Genomic DNA, 13,525 nt, shown 5'->3' with positions numbered 1-13,525 from the left:
TCCAGATCTTTGCACATTTTGTTGTAATATTTGACTTTGTCTTCTCGAGCTGACCTTTGAAATTTTCTGTTCAGCTCTTGTGCCTCCATTTCTTCCATTTGCTTTAGCATCTCTACCCTGTAGAACAAGTTTCAGTGTCTCTTATGACATCCATTTTGACCTTTTCCTTCTTTACCTTCTTAATGACTTTTTGCTTTCTTACTCTCTTACCACAACTGTGTGCTCTTCGGTCCTTAGTGTTTAATGTATCAAATCTGTTCTTCAGATGATCTCTGAATTCAGGTGGAATGTATTCAAGGTCATGTTTTGACTCTCGTGGACTTGCTTTCATTTTCTTCAGCTTTAGTTTGAATTTGCATATGGGCAATTGATTGTCTGTTCCACAGTCTGCCCTTGGCCTTGTTTTGACTGATGATATGGAACTTTTCCATCGTCTCTTTCTATGGATATAATCAATTTGATTTCTGTGTATTCCATCTGGTGAGGTCCATGTGTATAATCATCTCTTATGCTGTCTAAAGAAGGTGTTTGAAATGAACAAATCATTGGTTTTGCAGAATTCTGTCATGTGATTTCCAGCATCGTTTCTGTCAGCAAAGCTGTGGTTTCCAACTACTGATCCTTCCTCTCTGCTCCCAACCTTTGCATTCCAATCAGCAGTAATGATTAATAATACATCTTGATTGCATGTTTGATCAATTTCAGATCAAAGAAGTTGGTAGAATTCTATTTCATCCTCACTGGCTTTAGTGCTTGGTGTATAAAATCGAATAACAGTGGTATTAACTGGTCTTCCCTGTAGACACGTGGATATTATTCTATCATAGTGTTGTACCTCATGACTGATATGGATATGTTCTTTTTGATAATGAATGCAACATCATTCGTCTTCAATTTGTCCTTTCTGGCATAGTAAACCTTGTGGTCATCAGATTCAAAATGGCCAATGCCAGTCCATTTCAGCTCACTAATGCCTAAGATGTCGATATTTATGCTTTCCATTTCACTTTTTACAATTTTTAATTTTCCTAGATTTGTACTTAATACATTCCATGTTCCGATTATCAGTAGATGTTTACAGCTGTTTCTCTTCATTTTGAGTTGTGCCCCATTAGCAAATGAAGGTCCCACAGGCTTTTCTCCCACGGGATTTACTCAATTCACGTCATCACAGTCAACTCTACTTTGAGGAGGCAGCTCTTCCCCAGTCGCATATTGAGTGCCTTTCAACCTGAGGGGCTCATTTTCCACCACTATATCTGACGGTGTTTCTCTGCTATTCATAAGGTTTTCAGTGACTAAATATTCGTAAGTAGTTAGTCACTCCTTCCTCGTCTGCTTTCGTCTGGAAGCTCATCTGAAACCTGTCTACCATGGGTGACCCTGCTGGTATTTAAAATACCAGTGGCATAGCTTCCAGAATCACAGCAACTCACAAGCCACCACAGTATGACAAACTGACAGACAAGTGGTGGGCAAACAATTTTAGTTACATGCAGTCACTCTTACATTACTGAGGAATTCCATGACTTTTGTATTCATTAACATATGAAGACCATGACTGATAAATTGCATAACTCTGTTCATGTAATGTGTTTTGTAATATCTATTCATTTCCCAGCTCTAGTTAATTGAAGCCTATGGTTCTTTATTTCTTTCAGGTGTCTCTTCTAGGTGCATGCTCAAGGAATTATTGCCAGATGAGAACATTACTAAAGGAGAATTATTCCAAACAATGATGTTGGAAGGACACAGAAGTTATAGTATAGAGACTCTTGACTTCAGAAATGCTACGAAAAATACGCATGAATTTGAGAGTCACTGGAAAGATAATGAAAGAAATTACAGAGGAATGACAGCACTCTATAACGGTAATCTTACTGGAAGAGAAGACCAGCAATGTAACACCTCCTGGGAGGATTTCCCTCTAAAGCAGAGTGGTTCTGTAAGAAAACTTACACCTCAGCGTTACAAATATGAGAACCTGTTTATGCAGTATTTGTTAAACTTTAAAAGTAATGTAAGCTACAGAGAAAACGAGAATATGAAATGTTTCGAAAATAAGATTGGATTCACCTCTCTGTCACAGGTGACTGAACTGCAGAGATTTCAAACTGAAGAGAAATCCTATGGTTGCAGTCAAGTTGAGAAGTCCATCACCAATGATAACAATGGTTGCCCAGTTTCACCACTTCAAAGAATTAGTCCTGATGTCAATTTCAACATTTGTGGTAAATGTGGGAAGGTTTTTCAGGATCCCTCATTGTTTAAACGACACCAGAAAACACATATCAGAGGAAAACTTTATAAAGGTAATGAAGAAGGGAAGACTTTCAACCAAAGTTCAGCCCTCACTAAACATCAAAATGTTCATTCTGCACCAAGAGCTCACAAATGTAATGAGTGTGGCAAATCCTTTCATTACTTCTCAAATTTCATTAAGCATAGGAGAATCCATACCGGAGAGAAACCATATAAATGTAACATATGTGGCAAGGTCTTCATTCAAAACTCAAACCTTAGAAGTCACCTGAGACTTCATACAGGAGATAAACCTTACAAATGTAGCAAGTGTGGTAAGGCTTTTACCAGACGTTCTCAACTGCTTGGCCACGAGAGAACTCATACTGGAGAGAAACCGTACAAATGTAGTGAGTGTAGCAAAGCCTTCACTGTGCATTCGTGCCTTGCTCGACACCAGAGAATCCATAATGAAGAGAATCTTTACAAATGTCATGAATGTGGTAAGGCTTTTATCAGTCGTTCATACCTCTGCGATCATGAGAAAATTCACACTGGTGAGAGACCATACAAGTGCACTGAATGTGACAAAGCTTTTAGACAACGCTCTGACCTCAGGATTCACCAAAGAATTCATACAGGAGAGAAACCGTACAAATGCAGTGAGTGCGACAAAGCATTTACTGTGCGTTCAAGCCTTACTAATCATAGACGAATTCACACTGGAGAGGAACCTTACAAATGTAGCGTGTGTGGTAAAGCCTTTACCCATTTTTCAAACTTTATTAGACATCAAAAAATACATAATAAAAAGGAGCATTTTGAATCTAAAGTATCTGTCAGTGCTTTTATCCAAAGCTCAAACCATGGGGATCAGCAGATAATTGATAGTAAAGAAAAACCTTATAAATGTCATGAGTGTGGCAAATCCTTCGCCATGCATTCAGGCCTTACTAATCATAAGAGAAGCCATATTGGGAAGAAACCTTACAAATGTAATGAATGTGGCAAAACTTTTACCCATTTTGCAAACCTTCTTAGACATCAGACAGTGCACTCTCAAAATGAATACTATAAATCCAACGTACGTGTCAGCGCTTTTATCCGAAACTCAAGCCTTGAGGATCATGAAAAAATTCATAGTGGAGACAAACTTTTCAAGTGAATGTGATCAGTGTTGTTTTTTAATCAAACGTTCACATTGGATGCATCAGAGAACACATGCTGGAGAGAACCCTTGTAAAGGAATGATGTCATAAATCATTTCATCAGGGCCCACAATAACTGCATATCAGACTTTATATACAAGCAATTAGGCTGGTCCGTGAAGATTAAAAACCGTTTTGTGTCAGCCACAATCATATCATTTTCCTACTCAGTGATCCCATGTGACTGAGTAGAACTGCCTCCGAGGATTTTCTTAAGCTGTAAACTTCACAGGAGCAGACTGCCACGTCCTCCTTCCAGGGAAAGACTGGATGGTTCCAAGTCACGCTCCTTACGGTTTGCAGTCAAGCACTCAACTGTGGCATCACCAGGGCACCTTTAATCAACCTTAGGTGTGAACTGCTACACTGTAATTAAAAGTCACTTAAATTTATGAAACGTAGGTGTCAAAAGCAAAGGGACATCTGTAGAAAGGTCCAGATGTTTTCAGTTTGGCTAATAGTTTAATGCAACTATTTCTAAGTTCTTGAGAAGATTTTGTTACTTTTGATGACTTTCTATCTAAACTTTGAAACTTTTATCACAAGCCTTATGTATTAATGTGATGGTCTCTGGGAAGGAATTGATAACGGGCTATGCAAATTTGAGAAAATGGGAAGAGCTGGAGGATGGGCATTAAACTGTTCTAAATCATCACAACAAATGTGTTCAGGTCTTCACATTTATTGGTTCAAAGAGGGTTGCTATTATGTGAAATGATTGTGTTACCAGGTGACCAAGAAGGTGAAATAGCCGGCCAAGAGAGACTTGAAAGTCTACTTTCATGAGAACGAATGGTAGTTTACTAAACCAAAAGCCCATTGCCATTGAGCCAATCCCAACTCTTAGCAACCCTGTGTAGGTTTCTAAGGTTGTAAGTCTTTATGGGAGCAGACAGCCTACTCTGTCTCCCTGGAAGCTGCTGATAGGATGGAACTGCTGACCTTGTAGTTAGCTGCCCAGTGCTTATCCTGCAGTACCACTAGACTCCCTTGAAAGGCAGCCACAGCAGGATGAGGATTTTCATGGGAACTAGAGACTGATAATGGAGGAAAAATGAGGGGTCTCCTCCTTTGTAAGGATTAATATTTCCTAACCCCTTGCTTGGTGCCCTCACTGGAATCATTTGAAGAGATGAATATTCATGAATTTCCCTTGAGAATGAACACAATGTGGATAAACTAGGAACTTCATATATTCATTCCCCCAAAACTTTCCACTAATTTGCATGTGTAAGGACAGGATGGATTCTCAAAGTTTGGTTTCAGTGTTATGAATGAAGATGCCACATATCAAATGAGAATGCTTATTACAAAATGAAACATGGGTATGAGAATACTACTAAATGAAAGATGGGCAGACTTCTTAAGTGGGCAGGAAGTGGCTAGAGAGATCAAGGGTAGGTGACTGGCTTGCGTTTTTCTGATAGGAGGTAGGGTTGGGGCAGAGAGTACCTGCATGTGCTTCGAACATGCCACTAGCACCAAAAAATGAAGCAAATTAGTTTTTTTAAATTAATGAGGTTTCCCCAACTGGGGCAGAAGGATAAAAGAGGTGAGCCTTAAGAGCCATCAGTAGTCAGACATCAAAAAAGGGAGTCAGATGCCCTAATACAAGTGGAATCCGAATGTGTGCTCTTTCAACTCCACAAATCTGAAGTGGCAGTTCAAATCCACCCAGAGGCACCTTGGAAGAAAATTTTGTCAATCTACATTTACATGGTCACAGCCATTGAAAACCCTATGGGGCCCAGTACTACTCCAGAACACACAGTATCATCATGAGTCACAGCTGGTTCAATTGTTAATATCTCCTACTTGGTGTAGCATTGTAGAATAAGATCACAAGGTCAATTTGAACCAAAGGTGGCAGTTCCAACCCTCTGGCGGCTACTCAAAAACCATATGCAGAATTTGAGTCGTAATCAATTGGACAGCACTTCACCACCACCACCACCTGATCTTTCCAAGGAGTCCTGATTTTGTTGTTAGGTGCCATCGAGTTGGTACCGACTCATAGCGACCCTATGCACAACAGAATGAAACTGCCCAGTTCCTGGGCCAGCCTCATAATTGTCTCACTTGAACCCATTGATGCTGCCACTTTGCTAATCCGTCTTGCTGGGGGTCTTTCTCTTTTTCTCTGACCTCCTGCCTTATCAAACATGATATCCTTCTCCAGTAACTGGTCACTCCTGACTATGTCTGAAGTATGAGAGATGAAGTTTGGCCATCCTGGCCTCCAAGGAGCACTCTGGCTGCACTTCTTCCAACGCAGACCTGTTGGTTCTTTTGGCAACCCATGGCACTTTCAATATTCTCCTCCAACACCATAACTCAAAAGCATCAATTCTACGGTCTTCCTTATTCACTGACCAACTTTTACATGCATACGAGGTTATTGAAAATACCATGGCTAGAGTCAGGTGCACCTTAGTCCTCAAGCTGACATGTTTGCTCAACACTCTTGTACAGCAGATTTACCTAGTGCAATACGTCATTTGATTTCTTGACTGCTGCTTCCATGAGTGTTGACAGTACTTGGAAAATAAGGCCCTGGTGATAGAAATGATGTTGGAGATCACATGATAGAATTCTGCAAAACCAATGATTTGTTCATTTCAAATACCTTCTTTAGACAGCATAAGAGACAACTATACACATGGACCTCACCAGATGGAATACACAGAAATCAAATTGGTTACATCTGTGGAAAGAGATGATAGAAAAGCTCCATATCATCAGTCAAAACAAGGTCCTGGGCAGATTGTGGAACAGACCATCAATTGCTCATAAGCAAATTCAAACTAAAGCTGAAGAAAATGAAAACAAGTCCATGAGAGCCAAAATATGACCTTGAATATATCCCACCTGAATTTAAGAGATCATCTGAAGAACAGATTTGATACATTAACCAAAAGACCAGAAGAATTCTGGGATGACATCAAGAACATCATACAGTAAGAAAGCAAAAAGTCATTAAGAAGATAAGAAAGAAGGAAAAGATCAAAATAGATGTCAGAAGAGACACTGAAACTGACTCTCCAGCAGAGATAGATGCAAAAGCAAATGGAAGAAATGAGGAGGTACAAGAGTTGAATAGAAAATTTCAAAAGTCAGCTCGAGAAGACAAAGTCAAATATTACAACAAAATGTGCAAAGATCTGGAGTCAGAAAACCAAAAGGGAAGAACACACTCAGCATTTCTCAAGCTGGGGGATATGAAGAAAAAATTCAAGCCTCAACTTTGGTGATTCAAGGATTTCTCTGGGAGAATTATTGAATGATGCAGAAAGCATCAAAAGAAGATGGAATACACAGAGTCACTGTACCAAAAGGAAATGGTTAATGTTCATCCGTTTTTAACAGGTAGCATATGATCAGGAGCCAATGATACTGAAGGAAGAAATCCAAGGTGCATTGAAGGAATTGGCAAAAAACTAGGCACCAGGAATTGGTGGAATACAAATTGATATCTTTCAAGAAAGTTGAGGCGGCACAGGAGGTACTCACTCATCTCTGCCAAGAAATTTGGAAGACAACTATTTGGCCAACTGATTGGAAGAGATCCATATTTGTGCCCATTCCAAAGAGAAGTGACCCAACGGAAAGCGGAAATCATTGACCAATATCCCGTGAGAGTAAAGTTTTACTAAAGGTAATACAGAAACGGTTGCAAGCATACATTGACAGTGAACTTCCAGAGTTTCAAGCTGGATTCAGAGGAGGACATGGAATGAGAGATACCATTGCTGATGACCGAGGGATCTAGGCTGAAAGCAGAGAATACCAGAAAGAAGGAGTCCTGGCAGCCTAGTGATGTGTACACTGGTCTGCAGTTTGATCCACCAGCCACTCCGCAGGACAAAGGAGGCTTTCTGTTCGCGTCATGATTGACAGCCTCAGGAAGTCTGTATACTGACTGGGTCACTGAGTCAGAACCAACTCAACAGCAAGCAGAAGCAGCACCTGCCTGTTCTGCTGCAAATACGTGACCCTTTGCTGCAAATACGTGACCCTTTACACCGGATGATTTTTCAAAGTCTTTGTAGAATCAATTTAAATAACATGCCTAATCATTTTACAATAGTTTCATGAAAATTAATGTGTGAAGGTACTTACACCAAACAAGATATAATCATTAGAGCAAATTTTCAAAGACTTTGAAAATGTCAGTTTGACATGATGTCAATTAAATAGTTAGAAAATTCTTCAACTGTAATAAAAAGAATTTCTTAATATGAAATTTGCACTGTGGACTTTTTTTTCTTGTTCCATACATTTTAACCCTATATACAGCAAGACTTCATCTCATCCCTGGAGAAGGCTGAAAAAATAGCAGGTCAGTGAAGAAAAGGAAGACCCTCAACAAGATGGATTAATACAGTGGCTGCAACAATGGCTTCCAATATGGCAGCAGTTGTGAGAGGGCCAGCAGTGGTGTGTACTGTTGAATGAAGGGGTCACTATGAGTGAGAACCTAACAATAATTCACATTTCCTCCCTGTATTACTCCAGGAAAACATTTAGAAGCTCCATAAGTAAAAGGACTTTTCTGAAGTCTCTCTTTAATGTGGAAATGCACACAGAACAATGTCACGTACACAGTAGGTCTGTAGAGACACGAAGAACGGTGGTACGTTACTATTTAGTATAATGAGAGAACGTGAATGGTGCAAGATGACGCACTGAAATCAAATGTGGAAGCAGCAGACCTGTTCCTACCGTGAAACTCTCATAATGGGATCTTGGGATCAAGATTTGGATGGAGGTAGCCAATGGACTTGAACCATGTGCCAAGTGAGGCCTTTACCTGGGTCAAAGCAGAAATGCCAAGGATGGGACTGGCGTTAGCAATTTTCACCAGAAGCAGACATGGACCGTGGCAGTGGAGCAACTCTTCTTGGAACATCTCACAGTCACTCTGGGACTCACCACCAAAAGCAAGCAAGTGTGAGGACTTTGTCTACTGGAGCGGCCCTCAGACCCCAAGAGTGGAGGACCAGGGCCTTGGGTGTGGGGGAGGGCGGGAGCACAAAGCTCAAATTCGAATGAGACAAATGCAGTTTCACTTACTGCGTGTGCTCAGTCCTCTTTACCATGTTTGGGAAGCTATACCTCAGAGCAGCCAAGACAGAACAAAGGGCAGAACTGGCAATGGGTAAGACTGGGCTAGAGGTCAGGATGGTGCACGCAACTCACTGAGCTATTGGCAGACTTAGGGTAGGGCAGAACCTGGAAGGTGTGTGCCCTGAGATTTCCTTTGTCAGATCTGTCTGCACTAACTCAATGCAGTTACTCAATCTGTGATGTCCTGCTTAGTGCACCTTCTTCCTGCCTGTTTTAAGTTAATGTTTCAAAGTGAGAGCTTACAGTGTGCTGGGTCTGGAAAGGTCCCTGAAGTAGAGACACAGCCCTCCTTAGTGAAGGCCAACTTCTGACCAGACCAGCTTTCTCAGCTGCTCTAGTTCATCAGACCATGGCCTCTCCACCACTAACAGGCCCAGCTATAGTCATCTTGGCTTCTGAGCAGTCTGGCTGTACTTCTTCCAGCATACATTTGTTTGTTCTAGCAGTCCGTGGTTACTTTTAATATTCTTCTTCAACACCATAACTCAAATGCATCACTTGTACAGTCTTACTGTCCAACTTTCACATGTGTATGAAGCTATTGAAGATACCAGTGGCTTAGATCAGGCACACCTTAGTCCTCAAACTGACATCTTTGCTCTTGAGCACTTTAAAGAGGTCTTCTGCAACAGATGTGACTAATGCAATTAGTCATTTGATTTCTTGACTGCTGCCTCTGTGAGTGTTGTTAGTGGTGCCAAACATAGTTGTCGCATCTGGCTTTGGCTATTCTCCGTGTTTGGTGCAGAGAGACTAAACCTGAATAGGGGTCATGGGAGATTAGAAAGAAAAGGAAGACACAATACACAAATGAATTAAGTAAAGTTGGGAGCAGGTGGGACGCAGCACTCTGATGGAGATACTGCAACCCAGACCAAGTTCAGCAAGTTTATTTTATACACATATCAATGGGCTCAAGCATGGCAGTGATAGTGAGGTTGGCCCAGGATCGGGAAGTGTTTCATCCTGCTGTGCATAAGGTCGCTATCAGTCAGTACCGACTGGATGGCACCTAACAACAGTGACATCAAAGGGAGGTGCTTGGGGCAGGGAAAAGAGTGCAAGAACATCTGGTGGTGTTTGTGCATGCAGTAAGCAGGACTTTATCAGAAGAATGTAACTTGTGGTAGCTAGCCGAAACAGAGATTAGAGCAGCTAGATGTTCGTGCAGACTGAGCTGAAGGTCATGGCTGTGTACAAGGAAAGACCTTGCAATTCCCTGTTACCTGAGGCAGCCCTGCAAGTTCCTCAGGGGGCAGCTTGACTTGGCTGTAGCCTGAGTTTCCGAACCACAACTATTCAGTTGCAATCCTTCAGTTAAACTACCCCCAAGTCAAAGACCCTCACTCCCAACACATTGTGACGTCTTTGGCAACTTGAGTCTTCTCTCCATTTAGCATGATGTTATTTATTGGTTCTGTGGTGAGGATTTTTGTTTTCTTTACATTGAGATGCAAACCATACTGAAGTCTGTGTTCTTTGATCTTCATCAGTAAGTATTAAAGTCCTCATTTTCAGCAAGCAAGGTTGTATCACCTGCATATTGTAGGTTAATGAGTCTTCCTCCAATCCCGATGCCCCATTCTTCTTCATACAATCCAAAATCTCAGAATATTTGCTCAGCATACAGATTGAATAACTATGGTGAAAGAATACAATCCTTTCCTAATTTTAAACCATTTAGTGGCCCCTTGTTTTGTTCGAACAACTGCCTCTTGGTCTATGTACAGGTTCCTCGTGAGCACAGTTGAGTGTTCTGGAATACCCACTCTCCACTGTCATTTATAGAAGAGTTGTAACAACAAGAAAAAGTTAATGCTGTTTTGAAGCAACAGTTGGCATGGCTTAGCCTGCCATGCCCCAACAGCTGATCTTGCCCTGGGAAAGTCTCCGGAACTGAGCTCGGGGTAAGTCTGTCTCTTAGGCACATGAAGGATAGAATTAGAAATGTTGCTCTGAGGAGTGAGTTTTGCATTTTACTTTCTAATTTGCATCTCCTACAGACTTCTCCAGTGCATTCTTAACTCGGTGGCTTACATTAAGTTTAATTATAAGAAACGCTCCTAGATCCAAGCACTTCCAAACATGGACCCACAACCAAGATGTCAGTGCCCTTCATGGTGAGTCACCACCGAAGAGTCTCCACCCTCTTGCAACAATAATTTTAACTTCAAACATTTTCAACTTAAGAGGAAAATATCTCCGCTTCCAATATAAGTAGTCCACACAACTGTAAGGTTTGACCTTAAACTGAGAAACATTACGTTAAAATAGGCACAGAGCAACCCTTCTGCACAGGACTTTAATGAGAGCCAATGGCTTTCAAACTTGAAAATTAGAGATGCCTTGGGGAGACCCCAAAAGAATTGATACCCGTGACTTGTGGTGTTGGTGAAGAATATTGAATATACCATGGACTGTCAGAAGAACTAACAAATCTGTGTTAGATCTGGAATTCGCCGTAGAAATGAGACTGGCGTTGCCCAAACATCCCAGGAGCCATGCTACAGAGCAATGCAGCCAATTAGCACACGCCCAGGTAAAGAAGAAAGGAGAGTTTATTAGGAGGTGACTCCAGTGAGGTCAAAGTTGACACCAACAAGCAATTCAGCAGAGTTCATGTCTGCTTACCACAGATTCCCACCAGGAGCTCAGAGTACAGAATTTTTTATGTTTTGTGAAAGTTAACAGTTACGGTGCTGGATGGAGGCCTAAAGAGGCAGGTTTGCAGAATGTGCCCTGTGATTTAAATGTATATTTGTGAGTGTTTTTGTGTGCATCCCCTCCCCCCCCCCAAAAAAAATGAGGAAAAATAGAGGGAATGGAAGCAAATACTGTTGCATGATGATGCATGGAGGAGATTATAATCATTGCAATGAACTGGTGGTGTAAAGCCATGTCCTCCCATGTAAATATTATTCAATTTACAATAATAAAACTACATCACTTCCTCACATCTACAAGAAAATATGAAGATTCAAAAAAAAAAAAGTTAACAATCTCATCTACATATTCCAAGATCAAGGAATGGCGTATGAGAACAAAGGAACCAAGAAAACTGTGAAGTTCCTTTAGTTCTAAGTTTTCTGGAGACCAGGTGTGGTGCTGTAGGATATGCACTGGACTGCAAGGTCAGCTTGAACCACAAGGTTGGCAATTCAAGATCACCAGTTGCTCCTTGGAACCCCTATACAGGGTAGTTATAGGTCAGCGCCAACTCGATGGCTCTTACCAAGTTTTATCTAACAGAAGTATCTGCTTTAGCTGTAAGTTTTCTCTTTGCCTAGGGGAGGAAATATCAGCTCCAGGCACATCCAGATCTTTTTCAAGGCTGACCTCTATGGGAATCACTGTTGTTAAGCTGTCGAGTTGGTTCCGACTCATAGCAACCCTGTACAGAGTTTCCAAGGAGCGGCTGGTGAGCTTGAACCATCAACTTTGTGGATCAAACTGATTTAGCAGTCCAGCGCATTAACTCACAGCGCCACACCAACAGGACTCCATGGGAATATTATCTAGCATTTTCACCATTTAGGCCTGAAAGTTTCGTTTTAATGTTTATGTTATACACTGAGTCACGCGTTCATTTAGTTCTTTGTCACAGGCTTTTTGCACAAGTAAACTTCGCACACAAACATTTTCCAGGGATCATTGTGACCGGTCTCTGGTGTCAACACAACATCTTGAGTATCTGACGTTTCTCAAAAAATTGCAGTTACTTCTCTCACTGGAAGAAGCCTTGGGAAACTTTTTTTAAAAAGAGTATTACGCATGTTTCTATAGAATATTGGGTGTTGATGGTGTACTGTGGATGTATTCTCAGGAGGGACCAGTCCTTGGAGAATCAACATGTTTGGTAGCGGGTCAGCGATAAACAGGAGTGACCTCAACGAGATGGACTGACGTAGGGGCTGCAGCAATGGGCTGGGGCATAGCAATTCCGAGGATGGCGCAGTGTTTTCTTCTGCTGTACAAAGGGTCGCTATGAATCAGAACTGAGCGGAAGGCCCATAAACCGCAAAGCCTTAAGGCAGACCCAGGCCTTGTCGGCTCGTCACCCCGCCCCTTGTCAGTAGGCCACGCCCAAGGCCCGCTCCACGCCTGCGCAGTTAACTGCAGACGCGGAAGCTGATTGCGCAGACCCAAGGTCACCGTGAGGTAAATTTCTTTCTTTCTTGTCTGATCCCAAGCTTGGCGATTCCTACTCTCTATAAGAGGTGCCGAGGGTCGCTCCGGACGTTAAAGTCCTCGCGGCCGCCCTTTTCTCTCCTGGAGCTCTCCGCGCGGCCGTCAGACGTTCCGGCCCTCAGGCTCCGCCTCCGGCCGGGCATCCGCATCCCTTTCAGTTTAAAAATGGCGCAGAGGCGGGTCCTCGCCCCGGCCTTTCTGCGCTGGGGCTGTGTTGACGTCCCTGCCGCTGCCGCGTCGTTTCCCTGCCCCCGCCCGGCCACGTCGTCACCCGGAGAGTCTGTGGGGACACGCCCGCCTTCTGAGTCGTCCTGACACCCGACCAGTCTCTGAAGGCTCCGCCCCTCACCCGAAGCCCCACCTCTCGCTGGAGACCACGCCCCTCTCCTGAGGGGTTTTTTTTTTTTTTTTTCCTCCCCCACCCCTCTCTAGAGATCCCATCCTTGCCTCGTCGCCCATGCGGCTTCTTAGTTGTCCTTGTTTCCCCCATGACCCCCCATGTAGGAGAAGGAATCCGGATCCACCGTGTGACACCCCGTCTTTTTTGTCCCTGATCCCACCCCTGCCAAGTGCCCTCTTCGCGGGCAGGGGGCACCTCATTTCATCCCTGCGCCCCGTGTGGACGAGGAGCAGAGCCCCTAAGAGAAATTCCCTTAGTGAGAGAAGTGAAGACGGAGTGACAGATGGCTAAATCAAGACCAGGGGAGGGGCTTGTCAACAAACCAGAAGTGAAAGAATAATAAACCGAGAGCAGCAGGGGC

The 13,525-nt window shown here is 42.7% G+C and overlaps 1 protein-coding gene across 1 annotated transcript in view; it reads left to right on the top strand.

Moving 5' to 3' along the window:
• The window catches only part of LOC102831882 (zinc finger protein 160-like), a 25,610-nt gene extending 12,877 nt beyond the window's left edge, over positions 1 to 12,733 (top strand). The window contains exons 4-6 of the mRNA XM_006868327.1: positions 1,662 to 1,740; positions 2,200 to 3,325; positions 12,653 to 12,733. Of these exons, the coding sequence (XP_006868389.1) occupies positions 1,662 to 1,740; positions 2,200 to 3,325; positions 12,653 to 12,733 (1,286 nt within the window). The remainder of the gene's footprint in view (positions 1 to 1,661; positions 1,741 to 2,199; positions 3,326 to 12,652) is intronic.
• Positions 12,734 to 13,525: the final 792 nt, after the last annotated feature.

The sequence above is a fragment of the Chrysochloris asiatica genome, unplaced genomic scaffold (assembly GCF_000296735.1).
Source record: "Chrysochloris asiatica unplaced genomic scaffold, ChrAsi1.0 scaffold00116, whole genome shotgun sequence".
Classification (NCBI taxonomy): domain Eukaryota; kingdom Metazoa; phylum Chordata; class Mammalia; order Afrosoricida; family Chrysochloridae; genus Chrysochloris; species Chrysochloris asiatica.
The sequence above is the reverse complement of the archived record's forward strand: the minus strand, read 5'-3'. Positions and strand labels throughout refer to the sequence as shown.